This window comes from Azolla caroliniana, unplaced genomic scaffold (genome assembly GCF_043228905.1).
Source record: "Azolla caroliniana isolate FFs.n. ecotype wild unplaced genomic scaffold, voAzoCaro1.0.p SCAF_17, whole genome shotgun sequence".
NCBI classification, from domain to species: Eukaryota; Viridiplantae; Streptophyta; class Polypodiopsida; order Salviniales; family Salviniaceae; genus Azolla; species Azolla caroliniana.
The window spans coordinates 15,898,162-15,923,773 of NW_028230452.1; the positions used below are offsets into that span (position 1 = coordinate 15,898,162).

The 25,612-nt window shown below is 37.3% G+C and overlaps 2 protein-coding genes across 2 annotated transcripts; one reads left to right on the top strand and one right to left on the bottom strand.

Moving 5' to 3' along the window:
- The first annotated feature begins 5,932 nt into the window (after positions 1-5,932).
- Positions 5,933-12,381, top strand: LOC147853286 (integrin-linked protein kinase 1-like). The gene is made up of 11 exons (XM_087333156.1): positions 5,933-6,367; positions 7,027-7,101; positions 7,419-7,529; positions 8,049-8,128; positions 8,456-8,576; positions 9,591-9,670; positions 9,867-9,929; positions 11,201-11,307; positions 11,403-11,488; positions 11,573-11,697; positions 12,047-12,381. Exons 1-11 carry the CDS (start codon positions 5,993-5,995, stop codon positions 12,216-12,218), a joined length of 1,395 nt encoding a protein of 464 aa, XP_087189282.1. The 5' UTR covers positions 5,933-5,992; the 3' UTR covers positions 12,219-12,381.
- A 5,831-nt stretch (positions 12,382-18,212) lies between these two features.
- On the bottom strand, positions 18,213-25,165 carry LOC147853287 (DExH-box ATP-dependent RNA helicase DExH10-like). Its single transcript, XM_087332966.1, has 16 exons — positions 23,786-25,165; positions 22,991-23,305; positions 22,803-22,907; positions 22,650-22,718; positions 21,780-21,947; positions 21,617-21,688; positions 21,360-21,476; positions 20,397-20,624; positions 20,161-20,319; positions 19,923-20,012; positions 19,732-19,827; positions 19,474-19,627; positions 18,893-19,041; positions 18,694-18,786; positions 18,469-18,561; positions 18,213-18,351 (listed from the first exon to the last, which is right to left on the bottom strand). The coding sequence occupies exons 1-16, from the start codon at positions 24,926-24,928 to the stop codon at positions 18,241-18,243; spliced, it is 3,162 nt and encodes a 1,053-aa protein (XP_087189092.1). The 5' UTR covers positions 24,929-25,165; the 3' UTR covers positions 18,213-18,240.
- Between the last annotated feature and the right edge of the window lie 447 nt (positions 25,166-25,612).

Here is a 25,612-nt window from a genome sequence, read left to right on the forward strand (position 1 = left end):
GCATGAGCTAACTCCATACGAGCTCCTTGTCGGAAGGAAGCCGATCCTATCGTCGCACCTCAAGGTGTTCAGAAGCATTGCGAATGTACGCATCCCAAACGAAAACCGACAGAAGCCCGATGCGAAGTCGGAGAAATATATCCTCGTAGGATACTCATTCGAGAAGAAGGCATAGAAGTGCTTCAACCCCTCAACCCGAGCGGTTCGGATAAGTCGGGATGTAGTCTTCAACAAAACGGCATCGTGGTATAACCCCAATTTGGCTCCACCCGATCCGACCGAGGAAGAGTTGAATGTCAACTCGGAGGGCGATATTCAAACAAGTCCTCTACCAAAGGACAACCCAAGCCCACCCGAGCCTTCAAACCTTCCAAGCACGTCGTGGCCAAGTACGACCTTGGACAAAGGCAAAGGTAAGATGCCCAAATACGAAATAGACCACCCCAACGATAGTGATTCAGATGTGTCAGCTCGCTCACTAGACAGTGAGTTTGGTGTACCCATCATGCGGACGCCCGGAGTAAAGAAGGCGCTCACATCGGCGGGCAAAAAACTTTGACGTTCTTCTAGAGAGAAGAATCCTATCACTCGGCTCGACTACAACAAGTACATGGCCCATCATTATGCCTTCATGATGAAGGTAGTGGCCGAACAAGAACCCCATAGCTCTATAGAAGTGGCTCGTGGCCGACGATGGGTGAAAGCAATCGACCCAAGCCTTCGTCACAGGCTTGAGGGGGAGGAATTGAAAGAACGACAGAAGTCGACACCGAAAATCGCACAGAAGCCGACATCAAAAGCCGGACAACGCCGAAAGTAGAACCGGATGTCGGACGCCTCACACTTGAGCTTGAGGGGCCATGTTGAGATATCAAGCTCAACTATAGTTAGTTAGTTAGTCAACCACGTAACTTAGTAGTTACCTAGATAGAATCTAGTTAGAAGTGTTGACTATAAGGCCTTAAATAGGACCTTGTACTTAAGTGGGATATTCTAGATCCTCCACTCCTAAGTACATTTAATATAGGACTTACACCTTTGTACCTATATTCTCCGCACACATGTGCACCCTTGTACATGAGATCTATATATACCTCATTGTAGTTATTTTTTGTATTTGATGATGCTTTTAATATAGTTAATCATCCCCTATCTTGTGTCGTTCATAAGTGTAACTTCCACTCTCTCTTCCTCTCACACACATACACACACATATCACATAATCTTTTGCTTAACTTAATCACATAATTAGGTACTAATTAACTCTTGCTTAATTACCTGATTCTTAACAGGAAGCTCAAGCCTAAACCGAACCGAACCATTAAACCGTGGTTTGGAGGTTCGGTTTAGGCTTGACCCGAGCCATCGCTGATTCCTAGGAGGAAAGTCTAGGAAAGGCAATTTCGGTCGATGCGAACAATATAAGAAAAAGGGAGAAGATCTCAAAGGGAAAGACTTATCGAATGGTAACTAACGGGAAGGGTTAAAAGCAACTAAAGCAGCATGAGAGAAAGTGATGGGCAACAATGCATGGGAAACGTTGAGGAAGCATGTGATAAAAAGTGAATGAGTCAACCAATGCAAGGGTAAGGCCTAGTATATGTTAAATAGGAACAATTCTAGTTTATCCAACAAAGGGGCTCTTGAAAGCTATATAATGAGCAAGATGGTTCATTGTATAGCTTTATGGTTTTTGGGATTCAAAAACCCAAACTTTGATGAATAAATATCAAGGGGTAGACATAGATGATTGGGAAGACAGAGGACATGGAATATCATGTGAAAGACAAGTTCTCTGAGGAGGTGTTATTATGTGGCTCATTTGGTGACATTGTTGCCTCCTCTCCTTCAAAGATGTTGGTCTTTGTGTGATTGAACCATCGAAGAAGCTGGATATTCGTAGATGTTGTTTATAGGTGGGGTATGGTCTTCAGTACATGCGACACAACATGCGAACATGAAGGAATTCTATTCTAAGAGCCCGAAATGGTCAATTGGAGCAATCATGTTTGTTTTGCAACAGCTCTCTGGAATCAATGTTGTGTTTTATTTCTCCCCAACAGTATTTAGAAATGCTGGAATCAGTTGAGATTTGTTTGCAAGTGTTTAGGTTGGGATTGTGAATCTTCTTACAGATCCTGACCTGACATAGATGATTGGGAAGACAGAGGACAGGGAATATCATGTAAAAGACAAGTTTTCTGAGGAGGTGTTATTATGTGGTTCATTTGGTGACATGGTCGCCCCCCTCTCCTTCAAACATGTTGGTCTTTGTGGGATTGAACCATCGAAAAGCTGGATACTCGTAGAAGGCGAACAAGAAGTTTTTCAAGCTACCAGTCAGGCTGGACAACTAGGTTGGACATTGTTTTCGTTTTTAGATGTGATCTTCTACCTAGTAAAGGTGTTAGTGACAAGGCTGAGTTAGCAGTATCTTGATAAATGCCACAACTTATATTTGGTCTTGTTTTTGATAATATATATTTGTGGAGATGAAACAATATTATGTACTATTTGTATACTGCCTCCGAGCCTTTTATTAATACCATGGAGCATATGTTTTATAGAAAATAAAAAATAAAAAAATATCAAGGGGTAGTGACTCACAAGGGCGCATCGTAGGCCTACGGTGACCAAGGCTCATGTTCAACCTTGTTTGAAAATTCATTAACCTCCACATAAACTTGCTCACATTGTTCCACTTTATCCTGAGGTAGTATGTGGATTGCATCTCAATCAATATTTTGAGATGCTTGTTCTACCCATACTACCTCAGGATAAAGTGGAACAATGTAAGCAAGTTTATGTGGAGGTAAATGTTGATAGTATATTGTAATAAAGTCAAGATACTCATAATAATTGCTTCTATTGTTCGTGGTGTTGTTGCATTCTGATCATTTCAATGTATTATTAAACTTTGTAGCCCCTTTACAAGTCTTAGCCATGTCAAAATCGGACTCTATAGTCAATTATGAAACCTATATACCTTGTCTTGCTAAAACATTCCTCTTTTTGTGAGTGGTATTTTCATGTTCGATACTAGAAAGGCTAGGTTTGGGTGGATGGGGGTAATTTGGAGGATCTCATGACTTTTGTGGTTTTTCAAAGGTCACTAGATTATACCCACAAATTTGATTGTATGTTCCTTGCGAGAAGGGCACAATGATGTGTAATGTGCAATAGGTGGCAAAATGACAAATGTTTATTGTGGGAAAGGCTTGGGGGACGCAAGCCAAAAGACATTGGAAGCATATTCTTTAGGGAATAAGTCGTCCAATTTTCCTTAATGTTTTGGCCTCCTTTGTACCTAACTTTACGAGCTTTTGTAGATGAGATTTCACAAGTTGCGTTGGTGCATTGTGGGGGATAGAGAACACAATTCATGAACCATTTTTGCTTGCTAGCTACGTTTACTTTGCTAAGCTTATAGAAGTTGATAGGTAATGTCGAAAGGCCCTCACGATCGAAAATTAATGTGCTTTGTCTAGCACATACGACTATAAAATCGAACATTCGATCAAGAGATAATAAAAAACAAAGCACCCCCACCTCGACCTTGCCATGAACCACAACCAAAATGTTCCAAGCCACATAAGGTGTTGACAAAGTCTACAAATACCGAGGTCAATGCAGATAGTTGCCTTCAAGAAGGACGGCATAAACTCGGGGCAAGGGCACGCGCAATCATTTCATTCCATGCGATGACAAGGCATGTGATGGTACAACAAAGGCATGAGGCACACAAGATGCGATATCGCAAGGGTCGTAGAAGGTCGGTGGAGTGATTGCATCTCAACATCCTGAGCGGTGGCCATGGTCATGGTGTCCAACCGCCAAGCCAGGCCTTGTTCTCTTGTAGTCCTACCCAAGGGGCATGGTGGTGAATAAACGAAAACTCAAGGGTATGCATACGTACGTACATACATACATACATACATTGCATGCATGCAACATACGTACATACATGCATACATACATACATACATTGCATGTATGCAACATACGTACATACATTGCATGCATGCAACATACGTACATACATGCATGCATGAGTACATACATACATACATACATACATACTCTACATACATACTCTACATACATACATACATACATACATACATACATACATACATACATACATACATACATACATACATACATACTCTACATACATACATACATACATACATACTCTACATACATACTCAAGGGTATGCATACGTATGTACATACATACATACATGCATGCATGCATACATACATGCATACATACATACATACATACATTGCATGTATGCAACATACGTACATACATGCATGCATGCATGCATGCGTACATACATACATACATGCATACATGCATACTCTACATACATTGCATGCATGCGTACATACATACATACATACATACTCTACATACATACATACATACATACTCTACATACATACATGCATACTCTACATACATACTCTACATACATACATACATACTCTACATACATACATGCATACTCTACATACATAGTCTACATACATAGTCTACATACACATGTAGTTTCCATGGTTATGGATCCTTCTTTTCTCTTTTCCATTTGCCATTCATTCATTGACTTGGTAGTAGTAGTAGTGCCCACATACATCCATCCATCCATCCATCCACCCAAACAGACAGCCTCATCCAATTCCTTCCTTCCTTCCATCTCCATTCCCATCTTTGACCTCATCGGATCTCTGTGCATCCCCCCCCCCCCCCCCCTCTTTGGAAGGTTAGTTGCCTCACTCATCCTTTCTCTGTTCCCTGGGGTTTTGCTTCTTTGAAGGTTAGTTCTTTTTTATTTTCCTTTCAAATCTTCCTTTCTCTTGCATTCTTTTGTTCTTCTGCTTTTGTTTTTAGATTTTGTTCTGCTGATTCATACCTTTCTTTGACATGGCTAGATTAAACTCACTTCGATAACTTGCTCATAACCCAGTTTTGTCTTGATCCTAAATTTGCACGCTTTGGTTTGCAAAATATGCCAATATAACATTCCGTTTCTTTTGCTAGTTCGTTTTAACATTAAATTTGTTACCTTCCATTTCACTCACTTTTACTTTCATTTTAGTGCTCTTGTGATGCTTAGATTGGTTCTGGTAATTTTCAGTTCATTTGATAATTTACATTGCTTATAATGCCCGATACTTTCAACATCTCTTCTATTGGCTTTTATATGTTGCAGTTCTTATAAGGTTACATCAGATTGATGTGCTTCTAGATTTACATGATTTGCAATGCTAAATATGTGGTTAGATTTGTTTTCTTCTGTTCATTTACTTGATTTGCAATGCTAATTATAACGCTAGATTAGTTTTCTTCTATTTATTTACTTCAATTTGCAGTGCTTTTAAAGGTTGCTATGCTTGTGTGATTCTAAATCTACTTGTTTCGATTTTGTTTATACCATTAAACTTTTGTGCATCTAAAGTTACGTACTTCAATTTGTAATGTACTTAACTAAAAAAATGTTTTCAGCTAAGTCTAAATTCACTCGATAGTTTCCATTGCTTATGACATTAAATTAGATTGCATCTAAATTTACTTGATTTGCAATGTGCTTATAACCTTAAATTAGTTCGGTTCTAAATTCTGCTTGATTTGCATTGTTTGCTCCTAAATTTACTTGATTTTGCATTGCTTCTTCAAGTCAAGGAGTTTGTTTTCTGGTAGGTGTTAAGTATTTGTCTGCATTAAAATGGAGGAGAAGAAGTCCCATTTCTGTTTGCATTGAAACAACTTGATGTTGGCAAGTTGTTAAGCACTGTTAGGTTTCAATCAATCAACGGAGAAGAAGTTAAATTTTGTTTTCATTAAAATGCCTTGATGTTTGCAAGTTGTTAAGCAGTGTTGGGTTTCAATCAATCGATGGAGGGGAAGAAGTTACAATTTTCTTTGCATTAAAATGACTTGATATTGCAAGTTCTCAGGCACTGTTAGATCCGAAGCAATCAACCAATGGAGGACAAGTTGACAAAAAGTAAGTTGGAGATGATGAAGCATCGATTTGTTCTAGGGAGGCAATCTTCTTTAGCCCCAGAGAATGAAAGGTTTGACTATGATGATGATAGACATGAAGAAGAAAGTACATCAGATTCAGTTCTTTCACTTCCAGAGGATCTTGATAAAGCCATGCTGCTTCTTTTCCTCTCTAACAAAGGTGATATCAAAGGTATTGAGGATCTACTCGCACAAGGATGTGATGTAAATGGTGGAGATTTCGATGATCGGACGGCTCTTCATGTCGCTTCTTGTGAAGGTCATTCTGATGTTGTGGAATTGCTCTTGAAACATGGTGCCAATTACAATGCTCGAGATCGATGGGGCAGCACAGTAATGTCCTTTTTTTTGTTTGATGCGCTGTTTCCATTATCATTAATGTTTTTTTCCTGAAATATAAAGATATGATTCTTTTTTAAAGAGACTTTAGCATTCTCAATGAAGAAAGAAAACATACCATTCTTCGTAACAACTACATAGCATTCACATTATTCTTGTCTTTCTGGATGGAAACATACCATTCTCAAGGAAAACATAATTTTCATTGTTTTTTTCTTAAAAGATTTATCAAAGAAAACATACTACTCTTCTTAAAGATGACATAAACTTTTTCCAACATTCTCATTATTGCTGCTTTCTTCTGAAAGAAAACATAAACTTCTTCTTCCATTCTCATTATTATTGTTTTTTCTGAAATATATCATAAGCTTCTTTCATTTTTAACTTTGTCCTTTTGAAAGGAAATAATGTCCATCCTTGTGAAAGAAGACATAAACTTCTTCCGTCGTAATTGTCTTTTTCTGAAAAAGAAAGCATATCATTTTTCTGAAAGAATACTTGATTTTCTTATCGTCTAGTAGTTTTTTATTTCCTGAAAGAAGATGTACCATACCATTCTGCTGATAGGATGCATAAGCTTCTTCGTCTATCCTCAACATAGTGTTGCGTTCTCTTCTTCCTCTTCTAACTTGTTTTCCCTTTCTATCTTGCAGCCTCTTTTGGATGCAAAACATTATGGCAATAAGGATGTGTGTTTGATTTTAGAGCGAGCTGGAGCCACACTTCCTGTACGTTAATCCATTTGATTGTACTGATCTTTAATCTCTTCTAGTGGACATCTTAACATGCATTTAAAGCCTATGTAAGGATTTATATCAATCTTTGACATCTTTATATGCATTTGACGGTCAATGTAAGGTTCTACATCTATTTCTCCTATATGAATTAACATATTTTATATGTTTTTTGCGATTTCTTTCAACTTCACGTTTGCAAAGAAATCTGGAAATTATTAAGGTCCTGTTAAGCCCAGAATGGGTTTTCAAATCTAAGCAATGATTCTAGGAGTATCATTTTCATCAGGAGAATGTTTGTTGTTTTGCAGAAAGTCTCTAAGCAAGCTCCAATGCAAGTTGCAAATCTAGCTGACGTACCTGAATATGAAGTACGTGATGAAGAGCTTATTAATTGCAATCCAGATAACAAGTTGCCTGAGGTAATTGTTGTCTCGTGTGGCCTAATTGCTTTGTCAACTTCGCTCCTACATTGATGACCTACAAATATAGCCAATCTCTTCATATAAAGCAAACTAGAAAATATCTCCTCTTCATGCTGAAATATCTAGCAAAGATCTAAACTTGTGCGGAGGTTGTGATATTGAGCTAGACAGGTGTCAGTATATTCATTCCCAGCTCTAGATGCGTGAATTGAAGCATACGTATTGCAACATATCCTGCCAAAATGTAATAAATTACAACGCCATTACATAATACTGAGTTTGATAGTAGATCAATGTGGTGAAGCTAGTGTTCATGCGATTCTATGAGGTTTTCACTCCTCATGTATAGATTACAAAGCCATGAATTATAGGCAATGATGAAGATTTTGCAACTGTTATCAGATGCTTTTAAAAAAAGGGAACTATTGTTGGACTAATTGAATTGTATTCTCTTGTTTCCAAAACATTAAAAAATCTTCCTTTCTAACATAGAACTGTTATTGAAACTTTCTGCAGTATATGATTGCTAAATGGCACGGCACTCAAGTTGCTGTAAAGGAAATTCCAGGCGACCTATCAAACCAGCCACAGATTGTGTAAGTTCTTCTTTTTTTCAACTTTTCTTTGTAAGAGTAACATTTTATTCTGTGTTAGACGTGGCACATCATTTAGTTGCCGATAAAACTGTTGTATTATGTGTTTTAGTGGAACTTTATACATCAGTACTGTGTTATATACAATTTCTAAATAGGAAATTATTTGATTTATGTGACCTTGATTGGACCATTGTTGAGGTAAGAGGTCTGATAATTGAAGAACAGATTTTGCATTATTGTAAAGAGTTTAAATCATGTATCTTCTATAGCAATGCTGCTTTATTAATATCAAAGTTTTCATTTGAGATGCTTGCTTCTTTACGGCAGGTCTGTTTTTCGGAAGGAACTAGCTTTACTACAAAAGCTGCGACATCCCAACATTGTTCAATTTCTAGGGGCTGTAACTCAAAGCACACCAATGCGTATTATCGTTGAATATTGTGCTGGGGTATGATATGTGTATTATAGGAATAATGTTATGGTAAAGTAGTTCCCTCCTCAATTATGTGTTACTTGAGAAATCATATTATATTTAATTTATCCCCTTTTTCTTCCTTTCACGGGCTGACCAAGGGCAAATAGAGAAATAATGAGAAATCAGGGGCATTTGGTGAAACAAAGATAAATTCGGGTATTGTGGAGTTTTCCCCTATTTTATATTACAGTTGAGCTACATTTTGTAATACCATTGTCTCTTTGACTACATAATTGGATCCACTCAAGTCTTAGAAAATAATTCTTTGTGTCATGCAATAACCATTTTATGCTAGTAATTGTTCACGGATGGTTGAACGTCCTTAAAAAAGCTGTATTTTTGCATTGTTTGCAGAAGCTTGAGTTTCTTGTTAAGGCTGTGTGTCCATCTCTCTAGGGAATATATGCTTTGCTGATGAATGTCACTTGCACATGGTCAGTATATAGTGCAATTCGTTCAAGATATGATGACATATTAAGAGGGAGTGATAATTTAAGTGCCATACTTAAGACACCACCTAGAAGGTTGAGGTCATATGTGTATGCCTTATTCACGCATAGAGACTTTGTACTTCAATGTATGAATACCCCTTTTTAGGAAGAGACACATATCAAGAACACTTGTATACTCTGGTTCCATAGGTCAAAACTGGCCTCATTATGGACGAATAAAAATTCTAATTCTAATTCTCTTTCCCTGAACCTAATGTGAACAACACACATTCGTATGAAAAATAGACCTAGTGCTGCATTTAACTAAGTAGCAGTTTCAACTGTTTGAGGGAACTGAAGAGTGCCAAGTTGGCATGACTAAAGGGGGACTAGAATCTTGTTTGATGTAATGTAAGAAAAATACAAAGATGTCAATGTCCTAAATAATGAAAATGTCAATCTAATACTTCTCGGGTGAAGTAGATAAGGTGCAGAAAAACAGATGACCTTCAATGTGGTGATGGAAATTGATTTTTTAAGATGATGGCTACTGCAGGGAGATTTGCATTGGTATTTGTCTCAGAAAGGCCAATTGGAGCTAGTAAAAGCTGTTAGATATGCCCTTGACATAGCAAGGTATGTCCATTTTTTTAAACACAGGAGATAATTGTGTCAAATGAAAAAGACAATATTTGTAACGTCCATGTTCTTCCTTTTATGATGTACTTGGCTGATCATGTTTCTATTTCAGTTTGTATAATTTGCCAGTATCTAGTTTGCTTGCAGGTGAAACTTTTCCATTCACAATGTCATATCTGTTTTATGTCTGCAGGGGATTAAATTATTTGCATGAATGGAAGCCTGAAGCAATTATTCACTCTCAATTGAGACCAAGGTAATGGATATTGGGTTTATTTGTCTGTTGTAACTTGTAAATAAAATCTTCGGGAAAATTGTTTTCATCAGAAGTATAAGTTATGAAGTTAAATTATCACATAAAGTTTTCTTTAGCCTGGTCGTGTATATACAAGGGCAGATCTTCTCTTTTGGACTTGGAATTCAGGAAAACTTGAAACTCTGCTCATGTGTTCCCTATCCCAACAAGAAAGAACAACTGAAAACTAGCATATATTTACTTTGAAGTGGGGGTTGCTGATTCCATCGATTTGGACAGCATTATATATTCTATTGAGATACTGCTAATTTGGCAATTTAACATCACTTTGGAGCATATTCTATGACTGCCATAGGTTCTTGTAGAGTATGACTGTGTATCCCTAAAAGTAACGTATATGTTGAAACTGTATGGTGAATCCTGATTGCATGAAAAGGTAACGATACCCCATAATTTGGAATCATCAAATTTAGAGAATATCTACTCTGATCTGCCAGGGTAACAACCAGGTTGGTTGGCTTTGTTTTGGAACACTTCACCCTTTTTTTGTGCTAGAGTTTCTTATTGTTCAAGTCTACCTATCATTCTCTGGTGGAGTTTCAGAACTCAAATTAGTGTTTTTAAGTGTGAAGAACTTTACAACTGGACTCAAACATTTCATACATCAGAATCTAATGCTATCTGGACCGACCATATGCCAATGGGGACCATTGGTCTTCAGGACTTTCAAACTTGCTGTCCAAATCATCTTGCCCAAGTTAAAGAGTTCCTGAGGAGAAAATAAAAAGGAAAATATAGCTGTGAAATAATGTCATAAAAGAAAAGCAAAAATAACATCTGGCGGTGACAGTGCACATGTAGATAGATATGCACAGGGGCCAAATTGCCCAAATGTAGTTTCACCATCATCATGTTGCATTGAATGGTCGAGGTTGGGTACCAGATATACTGAAATTGTGAATCAAGATTGCAACCTAGTGCACTACACGATGATCTGGGAGCATCAAAGTTGATTTGTCCAGGCCACATAAACTAGTTCAGGCATGACTCTAATGTGTCTGGTGCATGGTGCTCGTAACATTAGTGGGCTTTGCCAATACTTATTGTTAATTTCTTCTATCCTACCTAAAAAGGTAGGCCACTTGTTGGATAGGGAAACCACTCTGTGTAATTGAGCCGTGTAAAATAAGGTGCCATGTTGCCTACTTTTAAAGAGAGAGAGAGAGAGGGTAGAGCGAGAGTAATTTATTCTCTTCTCAGTAAGTTGTCAGAAATATACTTCGGGATAGAGTGGGTTGTCTCAAGGTAGCAGACTTTCACCTTGGTCCGATTCTGAAAGCATCCTCTGAGATACAACCAGATCCAAACAACTCTTCTCGTGCGTATAATCTCATTCTAGTTACAAAATGAATGTGTTGGATCAAGAGTTAAAAACTTTCTTTTAAGCGATCTTCATTTTTGTAATGAATGCAGGTCATTATATGGCCCCTGAACGATTATTGGGAAAAGCATTTGACAAGAAAGTGGATGTATATTCATTTGGCCTAATTCTGTATCAGGTATACTCTATCAATTTACAATTATTCAAACCTTATTACATACTTGCAAGGGTTGAAGGAAGGATGGCTCTTATATATGTGCAGATGATTGAGGGCCCTTCGGAATTCTTTTCTCAGACAGAAGAAGAGATGATTAAGTCCGTCTGTCATCAAGATGAAAGGCCAACTTTCAGAATGAAGGATAAATATTATCCCGACGGTCTGAAAGGGTGAGATAAAATAATATAACTTGATAGTAATAAGACTGTTAAGTTATTAAGGCATGGCAAAACATGAAGGCACTAACTATTCTTTCTCAGTCATCACATTGAAATGGATTTGTGAAGCAATTCTGCTAAAAACATGAAGATAAACACTCCCTCGACCATGTTAAATGATTTACTTTAGAGTCTGCCTTAATAAGATATAAGTCAAAATGCAAGCTTGAGAATGAATCATAGTATGGTTTCTTGCATGGCAAGAGAACTATCATTTTGAATGTATATGTACTATCAAGAGAGAGAGAGAGAGAGAGAGAGAGATGGTTTCTTGAACAAACAAAAAAAGAGACTATTCCAGGTTAATTGAGCAATGCTGGCATAAGAACCCTACAGACCGGCCAGAATTTGGATATATCATTTCTGAGCTTGTGAGAATCAAACCTTTGTGTGTGAAGCAAAGCTTTTGGAAACGAATGCTGAGGAGTCCAAAGAGGAACACAAGCCTGAGATCTTTAAGCTTCCGGTTCTGACGATTGAGCTTATGACTGCAGTCAAGCCTCGCTAATTTGTAAACAAATAATGTGCTTTGATATTGAATGTTGTGGACAAGAGACAACTTGTATTATTATTGTGGCTGTGAGAATTGTGTACTGTTCTTTTGCAAATATAATGTGAAGAGCTTTTATTTGTATACTTCATCGGTTCCCTCTCTCTATTGTGGCTGTGAGAATTGTGTATTGTTCTTTTGCAAATATAATGTGAAAAGCTTTTATTTGTATACTACATTGGTTCCCTCTCTCTCTCTCTCTCTCTCTCTCTCTCTCTCTCTCTCTCTCTCTCTCTCGGTAAAAGCACACAATTATATTAATTGTATGTAAAACCCACTTAGTTACAACACTTCTTAGTCTCCTCTACCTATCATATGCCTATGTAGGGAGAGGGACGTTTTGTAATGCTATTAAAAAACCTGAATATGCATTTGAGGAAATGATCCCCACATGCTCTAACATCCAAAAATTTCACATGAGAATACCTTTAAGCGTCTTTATATAGGCTTTCACCTCATGTCTATTATCAAACGTGAAAGCATTACGTATATTTCAATTGTGTTGTAGACCTCAATAACATAAAAATTGGAATAATATCTCCATCTCATCATTTGATCCATTTTAAATATATTGAGAAAAAACCCATTGTTGAGGTCTCAAACAACGGGTTAAAACTTGCCAAATGTTCGATAAGTACTTCCAAATGGTACACGCTATAGGACATTTAATGAACCTATGTGTACTATCCTCCAATGGAACGGTGCAAAAGAAACAAGTGCCAAACCCTAGTCCTCGTCTCTTTATTCAAGGCTGACAAGATATATAATTTAGATGATGATCTCCACTCCCAACTCAATTGGCACATCATAAAGAAAACATGACATGACTGCTCGATGCAAGAAAGGAAAGAAAATGGGATGTATATAGGTATGGTAAGGTCATTAATACTACGAGAGTTGCATGATGTTGTGTTGTTGAGCATCATCAAGTTGCCTTGAAGGCGTCTATGTGGGAGTGTGGAGTATGTGACCTTCTACAAGAAAGTGATGGAACTCGTGGTTCCTTTGGATGGACAAGATCATGAGGCCATGGAGTGTGGTGTGATGTTGCACCAAAGATGACTTGGAGCACTTCCAGCCTTCTTCAAGTAGGTGATAGAGCAACCTATGATAGGTTTGCATTGTGGCTACCACAATGCTTAAGAGTAGGATTAGGAATCATTAAGGATAATTAGAATTAGAATTTTTATTGTCCACAAAGAGGCCAATTTTGACCTATGGGACCAGAATATACATGTGTTCTTGATATGTGTCTCCTTAAAAAGGGGTATTCATACATTGAAGCACAAAGTCTCTATGCGTGAATAAGGCATACACATATGAGCTCGGCCTTCTAGATGGTGCCTTAAGTATGGCACTTCCATGATTATTCTCAAGGTGACCAAATGGTCCATGGTGGAGTGTTTTGGTCTAAATCTTGCTTGCCCAAGTGCTCTTTTGCTTGTACTTTCAGCCCATGTGCTTATCTTTTGCTCCATAATAGTGCTATATAATTTAGCAATAGCACCATTATTGTACGATAATTTGATACTTGATTTTTATCTTCGGCTTTAAATTTTGGTTTAATCCAATTCATAAGCCAATCATTTGGAAAACCTTGTTTTATAGCTTTCTTTATAATTGTCATTATCCAATGAGTATGTGGCCTTGTCCATTTTAAAAGCTCACTTGAAACGTAAGTTATATCTGTTGCTTTCCCACTCACCATCTGTGTTATTCCCTTATTGACATCATCAATATCGATACATGTATTGCATGGTGTTTCAATGTTCTCAACTATAGGAGCCACACCTTCATGCATATACAGCCTTTGTACATATTCTAGTATGTCTTCATTTGTAAAGTGACCTTTCACATCTTCTTTCTTACCCTTCCCCATGCTAATTTTGGTTTGAGCTTAAACAAGTTTTTCTTTTTCATCTCTTGCATTTGGAAATATCTTCTTTTCTTTCTCCTCACTACTTTGTTACAAGGAAAACTAGACATCTTATGCCCACCAACATGCCTCTTAAAGTATTGATATCTAACCTTAAGGATGATATGCTTCAATTGTTTGCCAATTTTCTTTAACATCGTTGCTTAGAGAAAAATTTAACAAATGATTCTCCTCTTCATTTGCATACATCTTAGCTTTTTCGTAGCAAGGTTAGATAATACATCTCTTTTCCTCTTTCACTCAATGGCCTCTATTGACGAAATGTGGAATTGCAAGCTCTAAGTACAATGGCTTATGGTTGAGTCCGGAGATAGAGAATCAACTTTAAACACATTCACCAAGGATAGATCACATGCCGACATTAATGCGTAATCAACCACACTTCCTCCACCCAAGGATGGTAAACATGTGAGTACATTTGTCAAGGGGAATGCCTTTATACCATTTAAGATAATCATGTTTGTGCAATTAAGCATATGTATCAAAAGTTTCCCATAATCTGACATGACACAATCCTCTTGAATCACGCAACAGACAACTTTCTACTATAGTTTCTTCCAATGTCTCCACATTTTGGAATTTTCCAACTCTTGCATTAAATTCTCCCATAATTAACACTTTACTAAGCTTCTCAAATGAAAGTATATCATGACATAATTTTGTAAAAGGATCATCACAATCTAACCCAAACCTACAACAATAGTTTGAGTCTTTGTAAGGAATGTAACATGCAACTATATAGAGCTTCTCTTTCCCCAAATTAACCTCTATCCATAGTATCTCTTATAGTCATCATACTTGCATACTATGATAAAATTGTCGAAGCTCTCATCATGATAGATACATGATATACTGGCATGCCTAATATTCCCTTTGGAGTGAGACCATATCGATTTTATGAGGTAACTGTCTATCTTAGGTATATGTTTTGCTTCATGGTCCCATGTTTCAACCAAAAATATAATATCCATATCATTGAGTCGTAAACCCTTATCCCATGGATATCCTCTAAAATCTTTCAATCTTGAAGTATTTATAGTCTCATAGGTCATTGCTTCCAATGCATTTTGATTTGTTTTCCTAGATGCATATGCTTGCCTCCTATGTTTCATTCTCTTGCATACCTCTAATAACAATATTATTCTTTCTTTTTTCGATTTTATATTGCTCTTTTACATCTAACACATCCATTGTATTAGAGTGCCATTGTGTGATTTTTGGTGTTTCTTTTAAGAGAACATCTTTCCACCTTGTCACGATCACATCTTCCTTCCCTTCAATTGTAGATTTTATTTTAGTAAGGCCAACCACAAAGTCTTTCATTAGCAAATGCCTCATTTTAGACAACTAAGACCAAGATCCTAAGATGGAATACTTACATCTTGGACCTTTAAATTAGGCAAGAGTTAAGCTTGGAGAGTTAGAGAGAGAGGTTTAAGGAAGCATTAGGCTCTCTAGAAATGAGGAAATCTAGAGGAAATATCCAACAAAGTCAAAAAGTATCCTTCGTAGTCTTCTTAGTGTTTTGGCCTTCTCAAACACTCTCGTCTTTTTCTTTTCTAGTCACTTCTTCCTTGTCACCTAGGTTACTAAAGTTCTTTGCTATGTCATTGAAGTGTACGGGTTGATCATGATTGATCATTTATGTATATATCAAAGAGAAGTATGCCAAACACATTCAATTTTCAAGATGAGATCTATCCTAATGTTCAAGTTAGTAAGGTGCTAATCCACTTTCAAAAGTTTCCACTTTCTCACTACAAATCTTCAATCGTGATAAAAACACTACGTTTTCATTGTCCAATCTTCAATACAAGGCCGAGTGACAATTTACCAACTCTTTAGTTCATCAACATCATAATGGAAGCTTCCACATGATTTTTGGAATGACCATAATGTTCAAATTCTAAACTTCTTAATTAGGTGGATGTGATGAACAAGGAAATATGGGGGGCATTATGGGCATAAAAATCAAATCAAAGAATCTTACTTAGTTTGGAGGGGGGCTACGTGTCAAGTCAAACCAAATCCTATTGATTTTATGTTAGCTAAATTTAAAACATGAGTAAAGATTTGTTCGATGAATGTGTGTTGTGTGATTTGATTGTTGATAGAGCTCGATTCTTGACACAACAAAAAATACATAAACGTGTAGTGTATGTAAATAATCATCATTGTCATGCTGGCAATTATGTGATACACATGCAACATATTCACCTACGAGACAAAGTCGGGGGCAATTGCATGAATGGAATAGAATGGTTTCTTTCTATGATATCATGACCCCAAGTAATATATCGTCAAGAGGCCCACACCAGAGGATTGTGAGATGAGAGAACGATTGGAATCGAAAACATGTGTTATGTTGTTGATATGTCTGATACAATGAAGTGAAATGAATGACCTATCACACATTCTTCCAAAGATGGTTGCGTCCAATCCAATCGAATGTCTTGCTTTTCCATCACTTAAGTTGCTTCCTTAAGTGTGATGGCTTAAGGACCCTTTTAATAAGGGCTATAATTTAGAATATATAAGGAAAAATGGTTTATTGTTAATAAATGGTCCTATGGCCCAATGGATAAGGCGCTGGTCTACGAAACCAGAGATTCCAGGTTCGACCCCTGGTAGGATCGTTCCTTTTTTACGTGATGAATTTTTGTTCTGTTTCATTCTCGCCTTCTTTTTTAAAGCTTTTTTGCATGGTAATCCGGCCATGTTGCATTCTTCCATGTTTGCCTACTATTCTAGGGTTTCCTAGTTCCTATCTAGTACTCTAGGGATTCCCATTTACTATCATCTTGGGTATTTCTTACTCTTTTTCTTCAAACTACATGTCTAGCAAATAGGTTAAATGAATGGATAGTGGTTCTACACCCCATCCTCTCGTATTTGAACCTGCTCCAGTGGGAATAATCTGATCTCATGTTTACAAGTTCTATGTGTATATATATATATATAATATATACATATCACCACATTTTCACATGTTTTTGGGCTGAGTTTCCGGAACCTTTTATCAATCTCCTACACTCATCTTGCTCTTGTCCAAGCTCATCGTTAATGTACTAATAAACAAGCATGCATGGTACGGTATGCACATGGCACTCACCACATCCATTACCATATACACTTCATTCTATGACAATAATGAATAATAAACCATCAGATTTGTGTATATCAAGATTGTTTCTCAAGCCGTATTAAAACTGAATCGATTCTGAATGGTGCCGTATAGTAGCATCAATAATCATAGAAAATAGTTCGATACCTACACCTCTCACATTTGCTAACAGCACATTTAAGTCTACATACAGAAATGCCTATGTTTGGAGGTGAGTTATGTGGCATAATCACAATTCACAAGATGGATCATCCTCCCCATTGCATGCATGTGTAGAAAGAGACAGAGGGAAAGGAAAGTCTGATTTTTTTAATTCCTTCAAATAATACTATGAGAAAAATACAACAATATCTCTTCTCCAAAATGCTGGTTATGCATATCGAGCGCAGACTTGTAAATAAAATAGTTGCTGAACTTTGGCTTTTGCTTCTCTTATAAATTACATCAGAAGGCACCAAAATATTCAAAGAACTTGTGTTGGATGTATGCCCTTAACAAAGATGCAGATGTGCGCTGAGATCTCATGTTTTTACAGCTCTTTTTTGCACTTGGGAAAAGAAACCTTATGCATATCCCATGTATCATGTAACATCACACTTTCCAAGTCACCAACCTACATCATCAACAGATTCACATTCAGTCTCCACAGAATTATCGAATGTATTTAACAAGAGTTTGTTTTCTTGTGATGATCATCAACATCTTCAAACAAAACAAGAAATTCTGTTTAAAAAGAGAACATTTTTAATTTGTGGGTTGACTTGGTATATTGATATATAGCAAGTCAACAACATTATGTGTAATATGTACCTTCTTCACAAACCCGATATGCACATGTTGTGTATCATGTCGATGCCTTTTTCTTGATATCAGTTTATATGAATCTTAAAGATACAAGGAATTTGAGAACATTATCCCTCTCCGAATGCTCTCACTTCCTGCAGCAAATTTTTCTTCTAATCCACTGTCACCAATAGCGTGGGAAGCTTCACGGAGCTAAATAAAAGCAAAAAATGAATAGGACCATATATGTAAGCCCATTTCATTTATCCAACTAAAAAAGAAGGTTAACTAGATGATGCTACAAGAAGAAAAACTCATGTGGTAATAAACCTGGTTCAAAAACTCTTCCAGCCTCCTTGCAACACGAATTATACTACCTTCGAAAATATCGGTTAACGCACATATTTCTCCAAATGTTGCCCCCTGTTATAGACAAAACAAATACAAGTACAAGACAAACCTTTTAAAATGGAATGCAGGAAGGTTGAGAAAAAGGCATGTTCATCAAAGAAAAAGCAGATGCAAGCAGTGCACTAAACCAAGAAACTAACTCACTTTTGACCAACTGTAGATAACGTCCATTAGGAAAGGTCGAAAAGCTTGCACATACTCTTCTGTATCAATTTCAAGTTTGCATTCTCGTTGAATCTTTGGCAAGTGATGCATATACCATATATAATACATTAGAACCAAAACCTCAAAAACAATACAAGCAAAAAACTAAATATACCTCTCAACCAACATATGTACATACCTCTGCAATCTTTCTAGCAGTGTCTTGCATACTTCTCAAAGGCAGTGCGAGCTCATTCTTCAAATGAACCTGTTCATTAGACTTCTCCAGTGGGAGAAAACAGCTAGAAAGAGCTACAAGTTGATGGTGATCAAGTTCATTAAACAAACCTGTTTCATGAGGTTACCCTGGTTAGAGGTTAAAACCTAAAAGAGAACAATAATAGCTCCAAGTGAATAACTCTGGAAATGTCCCTACTTTTTTATCCTTATTTTCCCAAATGCCCCAAAGCTTTCATCATTTCCTCAAATGTCATTCTTCAACAGCCAAAAGAGCAATTATATATGCTATTGGCACAAATATAGGGTTAATAAATCCCTATTTCTCAATGATATATGGTATTTGAGCAATTTATATGGCCACTTCATCTCCCTCTTCTCGATCATACATTATCAATTCAGCCCTTTTTCTTCTCTGTAAGGGGTTTTCGTCATGGGAAAAAACGAAAATTTAGGTGCATTTGGGGAAATATAGAGAAACTGGGATATTTCTGAATTTTCCCAAGTTTCTGTATGTATATTCTTTTCAAATCCGCATATTACCATTGAACATGAGTTCTGTAACAAGGAGTTCATCTGCTGTATCAATAAAGCATGCAGCACGCCCCTTTAACTGAACTACACCATCAGCATTAATATGACCAAGGCGCTTCAAGACCCTTGAACGGTTTCTAAGTTCTTCTCTAAACTTGTGTAGCTGCACAAAAAGTTTAAGAATTAAATATATATATATATATTAAATCATTAATTCATCGTTAAAAGATTGGTGAGAAAACCAGATAAAGCTTAATCTAACAAAACCTGTGAATCTCTCATGCTCAATTTTAGTTTTTGGGCTTCAGTTGTAAGATGTGCCTTCTTTTGGTAGAGAGAGTAATAATCAGTTTCCTGTTCAGTCTGCACCAGAGAGAGAATACATATATACAGCGTGATTAATTTTCAATCCAAATTTCAGAAAATCTTACAGTAACCGTAGTAATTAAATTTAGAACCTTAAATAATGGATGTGCCAGCAATTTCTGCTCCTGTTCTTCAATTTCTTGCACTATCTTCAAAAAATCTGGATCATCGATCTTCATGTCCTGAAATGTAGATGTAGATGTAGATGTAGATGTAGATGTAGATGTAGATGTAGACGTAGACATAGACGTACATGTACATGTACATGTATATGTATATGTATACATATATTAGGCAACTAACAGAATAAAAGAGATGCATTCAACTAACCTCGATAGGATCAAGCTTAGGTAGACCATCAGGAAACCGTCTCTCCAGCTCCTGAATTGCCATAAGAACACTCTGACGAGCCTCAGCTGGCCGCAGATCATCTGGAACAGATACTCTTACAGAGCTGACTGCGCAAATTAAGCCCATTTGCACAGGTATCTAGAGGAAAGAATGCATAAAACTTATGTGAATTCTATGTTAAATATAATCAGAAGAACAAAAGAACCAAACCTTACCACTTGCATTTCACCCTTCTCTCCCTTGAGACATGGCTTGGGCTTTTGTCTGGGTCCATCTTGGACTATAGTTGATGAGCAATGAAGCAACGTATCCACCAAGTAAAAGCTAGACCTTGGACTCATCAAAATTGAAGAGGGTAGGTTACCCTGTCCAGCTGGTTGCTTCTTCACAACATGGACAACTACACCCCATCCCCAATTATCTGCCCCATCTCTGATCTTGACCTATAGAAGAAATGTATCAATATTTTAACCTGTAAAGAAGAGTGGTCCTCTAAAGAACTGACAGAAAACATGACATAAAGATAAAGCAATAAAGGTCCAGAAAAACACGGGCCGTTACATTCCAAAGACGTCTCGGAGATCGCAGGTAATCCAGGAGGGAGTTTTTTCACATCCCATATAATGAGTGTCCAGAGGCCAATAACCCAGGATTCAACCACAGTATGATGGATATTTTGATTATCATTAAAAAAGAACCCATCTGACAATGGTGAATGACTTTCTAACTATATTGGAACCACAAAAATAACCAAATGAGTTTTATGAGTAATGAGGTCATTAAAGGCTCACAAGTTGGAAGTAGAAAACATGACTATTAGTATAAATGACATTTTGCCATTTCGAATACCAGCAAGGAATAAGTTAAAACCTTCTGTTTAAATTTAATTTTTGACCTTTTGGCTACAGCAAACCCTGATACAATTCCAAGCTTTCCACTCAAATTATCACCACAAAAATATTCCAGGTTGACATTTCCGGTACTATGAGTTTCAAATCTTTTATTAAGCAAGTTTCAGCCATTGCTGGAAGGATATCATTCAAAAAAAAATCCAACTTACATTTGAAGTGCTAACAGCTATTGCAGTATGTAGAGCTGTCTATTGCTCTTACATATTTGTATTGGTTTGCCACAAAATCATCCTACCCAAAAAACATTAGCATATCAATATTGCATACCAGCCTGCCCGGAGCCAAGAAGATTAATATGCGTTCTGGCCGTAAAATCTCAGACATCATCTGCTTCTCCAATTGAACAATTCTTAGCCTTAATCGATGGTACTCTGCAACAGAATCCTAATATAACACAATGATCCTACATTATTTTCACATTACAACTGTGATATTAATCTACAAAAAGAATATGTGCAGATACCTTTCTATGGATGCAGAACATTTGTGTGCATACACACTACCGATAAATAACTTTAACATACCTCTCCGGCTGCATCAAGGCTGGCTGCTTCATGTTCTAATTTTGATACTTTTTCCTCAACATCTGGTAAAGCCTGTACAATGAAAAAGGAAGATTGACCTTTTATTACAATCCACAAGAATGCAAAATGTTATAAAATAAAAGTGAAATATACCAATCGATACCTTGTCATGCTGAAACTGGTGAAAAGAGTGCTTTATTACATATTCAGCATCAAACTGACCCTCTGCTCGGCTCATCAAGTTCAAAATTGTGTAGTAGCTTAGACGGAATGTGCTAAGTAATGGGGCAGGTTTTCCTAATACAAGCTCTTTACAGGTATTCATATCCATCTAAGTCCAGGGAAAGTGTCAAGATGTTAGCTTGATTTATAAATGGCATTAGTTAAATTACAGGTCACCGTATATTGTATGCTGAAAAGAGAGTAAAATGCAGCAAAATAAAGAACCCTGGAAAAACTTTTAGAGAGAATGAAGAAAATTACAAACAAAATAAAAATATTTGAGACACTGGAAACAAGAACAAAACCAGAATAACGGCAGAGAAAGGTAATTTAAAATCATTTTGTCTTGAGGAAGACAGAGAATCACGATGATTCACATTGATTGGGACAAGAACCTATTCCAGTTGATAGAAATATGCTCATATCTATATGCATTATTTTCAAGAGTATTAACTTATTTATATTCCTAAATAATGTAAATCATTTTCCTCGGACATTCTGTTGTTTAGCCTACAACTTGGTAGCTGCGTGCAAATTCAAAAGTAATAATGCATATTTTCCAGCTACTTTGTTTCTTGTGTTACATGTACTGATTTACATATGCCAAATTTCTGTAGCAACTGTTCAAACAAAACATGAATTAAGAATTAGGATAATACAGTAATAAATGTCAATCCATAAGACTTTCTCAAATACAAGTTTAGCTAATAAGATTCTTGACTTTAAACATGTATAAATTTAAGAAGGAAAAACATGTATAAAATGCGCTCATTGAACATGAATGATTTGATAGAAAATGCAATATGAATACCTGTTCATCGACCATCATTATAGATATACCACGTTCATCCTTGCCACGTCGCCCAGCTCTCCCACTCATCTGCAAATTTGAATAAATCACTTTTCTCTTGAATCATATGTAGTTTCGTAAAAGTTGTATTCTAGATCAAACATATTTCTATGCCTGGATATACTCTCCGGATGACATCCAGCGATGAGCATCCCCGTCCCATTTCCGAACAGCTGTGAATACAACAGTCTTGGCAGGCATATTCAAACCCATTGCAAACTGTACACATATAATCGGTTTCTTAAGAAAATGATTCATGGCTATTTTCATGTGACATCAATACTGCTGAAATGTGATCCCACCGTTTCTGTTGCAAAGAGTGCCTTTATCAACCCTTCTTGGAACAAAATCTCCACAACCTCTTTAACAATGGGGAGTAGACCTGAATGATGCATTGCTATTCCCCTTTGGAGGAGAGGTAATATCGATTTGATGGGAAGCAACTCTCTGTCTTCTTCACTAAGGCATTGTATTGCATTTGTGAACACATCATTCACTATAGATTTTTCATCTTCAGAATTGAAATCCAGTTTTGGCATAGATGTAGCATATTGCTCACATTCACGTCGGCTGAAACTGAAGACAATGACTGGGTGGAATTTCCTTTCCTTTATCATCTGCAATAACAAATTCTCTCTTTTCATTTTGTCTCCTTCTATTAGAAAAACAGGGCTTGCCAAAACTGTTCACCACAAAATCTTTATTCATCTCATTAAAGAGGGAGGAGTGCAAGTCCATGGTAGGTAGGTTTGATCCTAATGTGTTATAAATATGACAAATTAGTATACCAATGTTCTTTAGATCAACCTCAAAGCAGTCTTAAGATAATGAAGTTAAGCCTCTTTAGTATTTTCTGGATACCTACATGACTCTCGTCATATAATCTAGAAGCATGTACTAAATACAATGCATGAAGAATAATTTGCAGCAGAAATAGCATAGGAACCATGGCATTTATTAACAGAACATTATTATATTACTTAAGCACAAGCATCCCGCGAGGAGGTGCAGGACAGTGAAAATCAACCATTACATAAAACGAACACTCTAATAGGAGATTAACAAAGAAGAATTTATTTCACAGAGAATGACCCAACCTTCACAATTTTTGATACGTCCATCTCTGATTCACCTCTGGCTTTTGATCCTTTCCCACCTTTTCCTTTTGCCGTTTTCCCACTTACAACAGGCGAGGAGAAACTATCCCCTTGACCTGAAGCGCCATCCTTATCGAAAGATATAACGAGTTTCTTGAAATTATCTTCTCGGAACTGACCCTTCTCGTCCACAATCAAGTATAGACCAGACCCTCCCACAGGAAATGCATAGTGTTGCAATGGTGTAGGTCTGAAATCAGTATATACCACATGGCATGGTTTCTTATGCAAATAAGATATCCACTCTGCGAATTCTGTTGCATTCGATAATGTCGCAGATAAAAAAACCATCTTAATCTCTGAAGGCAAGAATATAATGGTTTCTTCCCAAACAACGCCTCTTTCTCTATCTCTCATATAATGAATTTCATCAAAAATTACCCAAGCTACTTCTTTTAAGACCTCTGATCCTCTATAAAGCATACCTCTGAGAATCTCTGTTGTCATAACTATACATGTTGCATTTGGAGCTATGGAAACATCACCTGTCATCAGACCCACATCACTAAACTCTTCATTAAGCTCTCTATACTTCTGGTTACTCAGAGCCTTGAGGGGAGAAGTATATATAACTCTCTGACGCTCTCTGAAAGACATGGCTATAGCATATTCAGCTATGGCCGTCTTTCCTGCCGATGTGTGAGCAGAGACTAAGACTGATTCTTTCCTTTCAAGACAAGCGATGGCGATTTCTTGGAATGGATCTAAAGTGAAAGGATAAGGTTTCGCGGGAACACCTGAGTAGATGGGAGATTCAATAGTTCCATGGGTTTCATCTGTGCATACATAGCCAGGTGGAATGGCGACCTCGTGAACACAAGATCGAGGATTTACGAAGACGCTTCTACGCTTCGAGATCTCTGCATTTTCTGCAGAGTTTTCTTCTGCAGACACAGACTCCGTGTTCTTTCTCTTCTTGGGAAGAGCTCTGTCAGGTGATAACGTTTCCGTGCCTGTGGCCACGGCAGTGGTGGTCATGGTGGAGATGTCTGCAACTGTCTCTGAGTTTTCTGGCTTACCGTCCGGCGATAATCTGTCCATAGGTCTGGCGATGGCGATCTCGCCTTCTTCGCAGGAGCTCATGTCAGAAAACCCACCCAAACAGAGAGGAAGCCAGTAGAACAATGAAGATTCAAAAAAAACAGAGAAGAGAAACCCTAACCCTAGATAGAGACAAAAACCCTAAACCTGATCAAGCATAAAACCCTAACCCTGATCCTGAACAGAGAGAGAGAAACCTAACCCTGACACTGGGCAGAAACAAAACCAAAATCCTGGCCCTGCACAGAGACAAAACCCTAACCCTAACAGAGAATCAAAGAACCCTAACCCTAACAGGGAATCAAAGAACCCTAAACCCTAACAGATAGGAGGAAACCCTAAATCTGAGCTCACACTTACATTTTGGAGGTTTCCGTGGCGTGGCGTGCCGCCGCCTGCCGTCGCCGGATCCGCGTCTCGGAGCTTCCGGAAAGAAAAGAAAAAAGAAAAAATTTCACGTTTCCGGAAAGTTCCGGTCACACCCGAGAACCGAAGCAACGAACGGATTTGAGACGGCATCTCGATAGAAACATACACAGAATTGAAAGAAGATATCACGGATCTGTAAATTTCTTCATTCGCTTGATCAACAGAAGAATCCCATCATGTTTGATCGAGAGGACGTGACGTTTTGACATCTGGTTTTTGGTTAGTTGGCCCGATTTTTCCGATAGTCGATGATAACTATGTATTGTGAATTCATACGTGTCTGGAAACGCATGAATT